The following is a 9,395-nucleotide window of genomic DNA, read 5'->3' on the forward strand; positions in this document are numbered from 1 at the left end:
CTCTTTTTTTTAATATACTGTCTAGGTTGGTCATGGCTTTCCTTCCAAGGAGTAAGCGTCTTTTAATTTCATGGCTGCAGTCACTATCTGCAGTTATTTTGGAGCCCCCAAAAATAAAGTCTGTCACTGTTTCCATTGTTTCCCTGTCTGTTTGCCATGAAGTAATGGGACTGGATGCCATGATCATAGTTTTCTGAATGTTGAGCTTTAAGCCAACTTTTTCACTCTCCTCTTTCACTTTCATCAAGAGGTTCTTTAGTTCTTCTTTGCTTTCTGCCATAAGGATGGTGTCATCTGCATATCTGAGGTTATTGATATTTCTCCCACCAATCTTGATTCCAGCTTGTGCTTCATCCAGCCTGGCATGTTGCATGATATTCTCTACATATAAGTTAAATAAGCAGGGTGACAATATACAGCCTTGACGTACTCCTTTCCCTATTTGGAACCAGTCTGTTGTTCCCTGTACTGTTCTGACTTTTGCTTCTTGACCTGCATACGGATTTCTCAGGAGGCAGTAAGGTGGTCTGGTATTCCCGTCTCTTTAAGAATTTTCCACAGTTTATTGTGATCCACACAGTCAAAGGCTTTGGTGTAGTCAGTAAAACAGAAATAGATGTTTTTCTGGAACTCTCTTGCTTTTTCCATGATCCAGCGGATGTTGGCAGTTTGATCTCTGGTTCCACTGCCTTTTCTAAATCCAGCTTGACCCTCTGGAAGTTCACTGTTCACATACTGTTGAAGCCTGGCTTGGAGAATTTTGAGCATTACTTTGCTAGCTTGTGAGATGAATGCAATTGTGTGGTAGTTTGAACGTTCTTTGGCATTGCCTTTCTTGGGGGTTGTTTGGAAAGAAAACTGAGCTTTTCCAGTCCTGTGGCCACTGCTGAGTTTTCCAAATTTGCTGGCATATTGAGTGCAGCACTTTCACAGCATCATCATTTAGGATTTGAAATAGTTCACCTGGAATTCCATCACCTCCACTAGCTTTGTTCGTAGTGATGCTTCCTAAGGCCCACTTGACTTTGCTTTCCAGGATGTCTGGTTCTAGTCCAGTGATCACACCATCGTGGTTATCTGGGTCATGAAGATCTTTTTTATATAGTTCTTCTGTGTATTCTTGCCACCTCTTCCTAATCTCTTCTGCTTCTGTTAGGTCCATCCCATTTCTGTCCTTTATCGAGGACATGCAACCATCTTTGCATGAAATGTTCCCTTGGTATCTCTAATTTTCTTGAAGAGATCTCTAGTCTTTCCTATTCTGTTGTTTTCCTCTATTTGCATCGATTGCTGAGGAAGGCTTTCTTATCTCTCCTTGGTATTTGGAACTCTGTGTTCAAATGAGTATATCTTTCCTTTTCTCCTTTGCCTTTCGCTTCTCTTCGTTTCACAGCAATTTGTAAGGCCTCCTCAGACAACCATTTTGCCTTTTTGCATTTCTTTTTCTTGGAGATGGTTTTGATCACTGCCTCCTGTACAGTGTCACGAACCTCCATCCCTTGTTCTTCAGGCACTCTATCAGATCTAATCCCTTGAATCTATTTGTCACTTCCACTGTATAATCGTAAGGGATTTGATTTAGGTCATACCTGAATGGTCTAGTAGTTTCCCCCTCTTTCTTCAATTTAAGTCTGAATTTGGCAATAAGGAGTTCATGATCTGAGTCACAGTCAGCTCCTGGTCTTGTTTTTGCTGGCTGTATAGAACTTCTCCATCTTTGGCTGCAAAGGATATAGTCAATCTGATTTTGGTATTGACCATCTGGTGATGTCCATCTATAGAGTTTTCTCTTGTGTTGTAGAAAGAGGGTGTTTGCTGTGACCAGTGTATTCTTTGGGCAAAACTCTGTTAGCCCTTGCCCTGCTTCATTTTGTACTCCAAGGCCGAACTTGCCTGTTCCTCCAGTTATCTCTTGACTTCCTACTTTTGCATTCCAGTCCCCTGTGATGAAAAGGACATCTTTTTTGGGTGTTAGTTCTAAAAGGTCTTGTAGGTCTTCATAGAACCGTTCAACTTCAGCTTCTTCAGCATTACTGGTTGGGGCATAGACTTGGATTACTGTGATATTGAATGGTTTGCCTTGGAAACGAACAGGGATCATTCTGTCATTTTTGAGATTGCACCCAAGTACTGCATTACAGACTCTTTTGTTGACTATGAGGGCTACTCCACTTCTTCTAAGGGATTCTTGCCCGCAGTAGTAGATACAATGGTCGTCTGAGTTAAATTCACCCATTCCAGTCCTTTTAAGTTCATTGATTCCTTGAGATGTCCACATTCACTCTTGCCATCTCCTGTTTGACCACTTGTAATTTACCTTGATTCATGGAGTTAACATTCCAGGTTCGTAGGCAATACTATTCTTTACAGCATTGGACTTTACTTTCATCACCAATCACGTCCACAGTTGAGTATTGTTTTTGCTTTGGCTCCGTCTCTTCATTCTTTCTCCACTGATCTCCAGTAGCATATTGGGCACCTTCTGACCTGGGGCGTTCATCTTTCAGTGTCCTATCTTTTTGCCTTTTCATACTGTTCTTGGGGTTCTCAAGACAAGAATATTTTAGCAAAGAAAGTTGGAAACTAATACCTTAATAAGATTATAAATCTTAGTTATTAATTTTTTTTCTTGACACATGCATCATATTCCAGAAAATCCAAATCCTAAAAGTGGTATTATTCCTGGAAGTTATAGCTTTGAATCAGTTTTATCAGCGGTAGCTGATTTTAAGGCTCCTGTTTTTGAACCTGGAGGTTCTATGCAACAAGGCATGTATACTCCTAAAGGTACGTTTATATCTATGAATGTATTTTTTCAAATATCAGGTTTTTTTGAAGGTTTGTTGTGTATACTGAAACAAAATGTTTGCCTTTTATTTCCTTAGCTTTGGTTTTCCCCTTCAACTTTCTTAAACATGTATGTTTGTCTTTTTCAGTATACTGTGATACTGGTTCCTTTTATTTAAAAATCTATGATTTATGTTATAGTAAGACTTCTGAGATGAGTCCAAATTATAAAGGAACTTTATCTGTGAACACCAGTTTATGTTTGTAAGTGAATGAACTTGAAATTATGACGTAAAATATATACTTAAAAACACTCTGAGTGTATTTGCCCTTTAAATTTGATTTTGAAATAGTTGTCACTACCCTAAGTTTAATTTGAAACAGTTAAAAATCTATATGGAATACTGATAATGTTCTCATATGTTTTAAACCTTTGTAAATACATAGAAACCTTTTCCTTAAATGATTGGTTTTCTAAGGTTTTCCCCCTGGATTTGTAGAGACATGCTTGACAAAAGCCAGAAGCAGGTGAAATTTTGATCCATGATCTTTTCTTCTTCACTTTCACATATTCATTAAATTAAAATTTTGGAGAAAGTAGAGGTTACAGGTTTCTTGCACCCCTGACCCCTGACGCTTGTTGTCTAAGTGAAAAAATAATGTCTACTTTGAAGTTGTAAATAACATGTACTGTGTTTGATAAAAGGCACCAAAATAAGCCTTATCATGTGGGAATTTTCAGAGAGTTCACAAAGGTAGCAAGAACAATCCAGAATCTCTGGTTGGAATGTATTCCATTGGAAAAGCACAATATTTCTTTATTGTAGAGAACACTTTGTATCTAAAATTTAGATGAGCTTAGAAGTATAATGATGTTCTTGTATAGTGCTATGCTTATTAATAACGTGTGATGTGAGCGTTGCCTTTGTCAGACTTATTCATGTTGGGGTCCTTATTAAAATGTAATTTTCTATGCCTAAACCCCAATCTGCTCTCGTCTAGATTTCTGGGAATAGATTCTGGAAATCTGCTTTTTTACCAATCTCTATAGGATGATTGTTACATACAGTACATTTTGAGACTCTGAGGCAGAGCACTGGACATTTGAAATTAGAATCAAGAAATTGAGTGTCACATTCATATAATACTGAATTGTATCAGCTAGTTGTGTGATGTTGAGAAAGTCAGTTTTTTATCTTTGGATTTGACTTCTTCTTTGTAAAATAAGAGTTGGAATGGATGAGTTGTTTTTAACCTTTTTTTAAAAAAAGTGTTTAAAATAAATTTGTAGTTTTGGGGAATTAAGCCTTAAATGAATTTATTATACAAAAGCAATAAAAGCAGACCTACTCTTGTTAAAATGAGTGTGGATAGTGGACATAGCTTCTCATTTGTTTTACCATTTCCTTGCTCCAAAAGTTGTTGTTTGGTTGCTAAGTTGTGTCCTACTCCATTATGATCCCATGAACTGTAGCCTGCCAAACTCCTCTGTTCATGGGATTTCCAAGGCAAGAATACTGGAGTGGGTTGCAGTTTCCTTCTGTAAGAGATCTTCTCAATCCAGGGATTGAACCTGTGTCTCCTGCATTGGCAGGCAGATTCTTCACCCTTGAGCCACCAGGGAAGTTCAGTCAAATTAAACTTTACCATCTTTTAAATTTAAGATATACTGAAATGTAATTAGTTATTAGAGACTCAATGGTAAAGAATCACCTGCCATGCAGGAGACTCAGGAGACATGGGTTCGATCTCTGGGGAGATCCCCTAGAGGAGGAAGTGGCAACCCACTCCAGTATTCTTGCCTGGAAAATTCCACGGACAAAGAAGCCTGGCGGGCTACAGTCCATGGGGCTGCAGAAAAGTCAGATACGACTGAGCGACTGAACATGCACGCAGTTAGTCATTAGAGATTGACTTGATTCCTAAGAAGTCATCAGTGTTTTCTTTCTTCTCTCTTTTGAATGATAGCTGAAGTCTGGGATCATGAATTTGACCCCGTCATGGTCATTCTTCGAACAGTTTACCGTAGAGACGTGCAGTCTGCAATGGACAGATACACAGCATTGTAAGTCTGTTATATTGATTAGTATAATAATGAATGTCTTCTGTTTATAAAAAAAATTCAGTTATAGCACAAATGTGATAAAGCTCTCATTAAAGTATACTTAAAATCTTTAGAGGAAAGAAATATTTAAAGATTAAAAAAGAATATGGCTGAGATTTATGTTCTCTAGATCTTGATCCAAAATCTGACATTAATCTGATAAAAATAAATTATAGAAAATATTAATAAGCATAAAAAATAAGAAACTTATTTACTTGCTATTTGACCAGTGGATTGCAAAGCTTGATTTTGTGTTGTTCTACTTTTAAACCAGTAGAGGAGGCACAAGTTAAAAGAATAAAATGGTCTCATATCAGAGATGATGGGTAACTACAAAAAGTGTGGTAACATTGCTGTGTTCTTAACAACTGGGAAAATAGCCACAGTAAAAAGAATTTTCTATGTAAATGTTTAACAAAATAGTTAAAATGTTGATAATTGCAGAAAAGTTTTGAGGATATCTTTTTAACGGACAATTCAGTTTTATATATTATTGTTGTAGATTGCTTTTTAATGTATTTGTATTGGCCAAAAAGTTCATACGAGGGCTTTGCTGCTGGTCACTAGTTGAGAATCTGTCTCCAGTGCAGGAGATGTGGAGATGTAGGTTCGATCCCTAAGTCAGGAAGATCCCCTGGAGGAGGAAATGGCATCCCCCTATAGTATTCTTGCCTGGGTAATCCCATGGACAGAGGAGCCTGGTAGGCTACGGTGCATGGGTTGGCAGAGTTGGACACGACTGAACAACTAAACAACAGCAACAACAAAAAGTTTGTGCAGGTTCTTCCATAAGAGTTTACAGAAAGACCCGAATCAGTGTTTTGGCCAACCCAGTATTTCCTCCTGTTTTTATTTTTTATTTTTCCTCCTGTTTTTAAACATTAAATGGTTAATGTATTGTTGAGCATTATAGAATATCATCTTTTATTTGTGCTAAGTTCATTTGTGCGCAAACATTTTGAAAACAAGTTTAAAATGATTTAAATGTATTTGAACTTGAGAAAATATTTGTTCATATAACTATTAAAGTGTAAATATAGATATTGGGTATAATTGAAACTTCTCTTTGCCAAGACTTTGCAGTAATAGATATATGTTGAATTTAAGAACCATCATAGATACATGTGAAGAAAGTTTATAGTGTAGAATTTTAGCATGCTCTTCACTCCCCTACCCCCACCCCAAGAAAGACAAAAACAAAAAACAGAACTTAGTTTGGCATTTCTCTCTACTTTTCTCTAAAACTCTTGGGGAGATAGCCTTAGATTCTCCTTTCTTAGCAACCTCTTTATATAGTTTTTGTATAGTTGTGTAACTATTTGTTTGCTTTTTACAACTATTTTTTTTTTTTGCTTTTTTTGTTATTACTTGAAGGAAGTTACTTTTGTCTCTCTCTCTTTTATATCTTCAGAATGTATCTCAGTGCTGGCACATAATAGACATTCACAGTATTGTTCATTGAGTAAATAAATTTGAAATTGCTCATGCTGAAAATGAAAGATGGGTGGGAGGAAGCATTTCCATGGAAGACCTAGTCTGGCCTTCATAAATACTGTTTGTTGTCTTAAGTGGGTCTGCCTTTTTTCAGGGGGAGTGCATGGTAGCTTGTCATTGAATATACAAGAATTAAATATATAGTTAATTTTATTATTCTGCTTTACTTTATAATACATAGCAATTTGGACTAGGATTGGCCTGAAGCTTTCCAGGCCTTGAAAGAGTCATTAAATACTTAATGTAATCAGTTTTAAAAGTGAAATTCAATTTGACAATGCACATTTATTGAGTAAGGGCTTCCCAGGTGGCTCTGTGGTAAGGAATCCATATACCAGTGCAGGAGACGCAGGGCATGTGCATTTGAATCTGGGGTTGGGAAGATCCTGTGAAGGAAGAAATGGCTACCTATTCCAGTACTCTTGCCTAGAAAATTCCATGGACACAGGATCCTGGCAGGCTATAGCTACGGGGTCACAAAGAGTCAGACGTGACTGAACGCACACACATGCATTTACTGAGTGCATTATTATATACCAGGTACTCTGTAAAGCAAAGAGAACTGTGGTCTTTTATTTTTCAAATAGAAGATTTTTACTTGAGCTTTGAGAAGTTAATTTCCTTCATTTAGACCAGTGGTTCCCAGTCAGAATGAATTTTGTCCTTCAGGGGACATTTGCCATTGTCTACAGACTTCAGAGGGTTAAAACTGACATGTAGCGTAGGCTAAGTCTGGTCCCCACAACTAAGAATTTCTGGCCTCGAATGTCATTAGTGTCAAGGTTGAGAAAGCTGGTTTAAACCTATACTGACATACAGGTAACCTTTTCTGTTTGTAGGTACCTTGTATTTTTGACTTATTTTGTGTTATTAGTTGTTTAGAACCATGTCATATTTTGACTTATAACTGCTTTGCATAGAGAAAACCATATTCTTAGAACTGTTTTTATTAAATTTCCTCTCTCCTATTTTGCTTTATATTTTTTCTCATTCTCTCATTCTCCTCATTTTGCTTTTGAATTCCTGTACAATGCCTTTATAGTTTCTTAGAAATATTTCTGAAATGTTGTGATGTTTCTTGACAGTTTGAAAATCTTTGTTTTAAAGAAGTTTGTCTTAAAGAAGTTTTAAAGAAGTATTCTTTCATTTAAAATGAAAGAATAATAACAGAGAAATACACGTTAGCTTCATATTAAAATCATTTTCATGTAAATCTGTGAAATTTTATGCACAAACTATAGTAACCCAATAATATTTTGTATATTTAAAATAAGTATGGATATGAAGAATATGTTTGTTTCTATGTAAAACTTAATTGTTTTGAAATTTATTTTGTATATGAAATATAACATCTCTTTCTTTTATTGATATGTCTTATATGATGGCATAATTGACTGGTTCACTTCTTATTATAACACAACTGGGAAAAGTGTGGGGCTTATTGGCTATTGGTCATTTTCATCTTCTTTTAGTTTTAAGGAACAAAAGTGGTGAAACTGATTTTACTTAGTGTGATCTTTTTTTATTTCAAGAAGGTAATAGAAAGGTGTTTTGAAGAATTATGGCGAAAATGAGTAGGTAAATTAAGGCTGCTGTGTCTCTAGAATCTACCTGGATATTAGGCACTTTGTAGACAATCAGTAATTGCTAAATGAATGAAAAGTAAGTTTCTTAAATTTTTTTGTGCAGAGAGTTTTAAGTGAAAATAAGCCATTTTCTTTGTGTGATGCTTAGATCTTTGCTGAAAAATTTCTGGAAAAGCCCTTTAAGATCTTCTCTCCAGCTTCTGTAGAAATGTCTTGGGGGCCATCACTAAAAGAGGGAGCTGGGCAATAGCAAGAGGAGGGCTAAAAAAGTGAAGGTGGCTCATCTCACTTTCCTTCAGTTCAGTTCAGTCGCTCAGTCGTGTCCGACTCTTTGCGACCCCATGAATCGCAGCACGCCAGGCCTCCCTGTCTATCACCAACTCCCAGAGTTCACTCAGACTCACGTCCATCGAGTCAGTGATGCCATCAAGCCATCTCATCCTCTGTCGTCCCCTTCTCCTCCTGCCCCCAATCCCTCCCAGCATCAGAGTCTTTTCCAATGAGTCAACTCTTTACATGAGGCGGCCAAAGTACTGGAGTTTCAGCTTTAGCATCATTCCTTCCAAAGAAATCCCAGGGCTGATCTCGTTCAGAATGGACTGGTTGGATCTCCTTGCAGTCCAAGGGACTCTCAAGAGTCTTCTCCAACACCACAGTTCAAAAGCATCAATTCTTCGGCACTCAGCTTTCTTCACAGTCCAACTCTCACATCCATACATGACCACAGGAAAAACCATAGCCTTGACTAGACGGACCTTTGTTGGCAAAGTAATGTCTCTGCTTTTGAATATGCTATCTAAATTGGTCATAACTTTCCTTCCAAAGAGTAAGTGTATTTTAATTTCATGGCTGCAGTCACCATCTGCAGTGATTTTGGAGCCCAGAAAAATAAAGTCTGACACTGTTTCCACTGTTTCCCCATCTATTTCCCATGAAGTGATGGGACTGGATGCCATGATCTTCATTTTCTGAATGTTGAGCTTTAAGCCAACTTTTTCACTCTCCTCTTTCACTTTCATCAAGAGGCTTTTTAGTTCCTCTTCACTTTCTGCCATAAGGGTGGTGTCATCTGCATATCTGAGGTTATTGATATTTCTCCTGGCAATCTTGATTCCAGCTTGTGTTTCTTCCAGTCCAGCGTTTCTCATGATGTACTCTGCATAGAAGTTAAATAAGCAGGGCGACAATATACAGCCTTGACGTACTCCTTTTCCTTGTTCCATGTCCAGTTCTAACTGTTGCTTCCTGACCTACATATTTCCTGGCATACAGATTTCTCAAGAGGCAGGTCAGGTGATCTGGTATTCTCATCTCTTTCAGAATTTTCCAGAGTTTATTGTGATCCACACAGTCAAAGACTTTGGCATAGTCAATAAAGCAGAAATAGATGTTTTTCTGGAATTCTCTTGCTTTTTCCATGATCC

At 37.3% G+C, this 9,395-nt stretch overlaps 1 protein-coding gene across 1 annotated transcript in view; it reads left to right on the forward strand.

The window, feature by feature from the left end:
• The window catches only part of UBR3 (ubiquitin protein ligase E3 component n-recognin 3 (putative)), a 205,486-nt gene that overhangs the window by 87,494 nt on the left and 108,597 nt on the right, over positions 1-9,395 (forward strand). Inside the window, 2 exon segments of the mRNA XM_010849413.1 lie at positions 2,646-2,787; positions 4,756-4,852. Coding sequence (XP_010847715.1) covers positions 2,646-2,787; positions 4,756-4,852 — 239 coding nt within the window.

The sequence above is a fragment of the Bison bison genome, unplaced genomic scaffold, assembly GCF_000754665.1.
Source record: "Bison bison bison isolate TAMUID 2011002044 unplaced genomic scaffold, Bison_UMD1.0 scf7180017864282, whole genome shotgun sequence".
Classification (NCBI taxonomy): domain Eukaryota; kingdom Metazoa; phylum Chordata; class Mammalia; order Artiodactyla; family Bovidae; genus Bison; species Bison bison.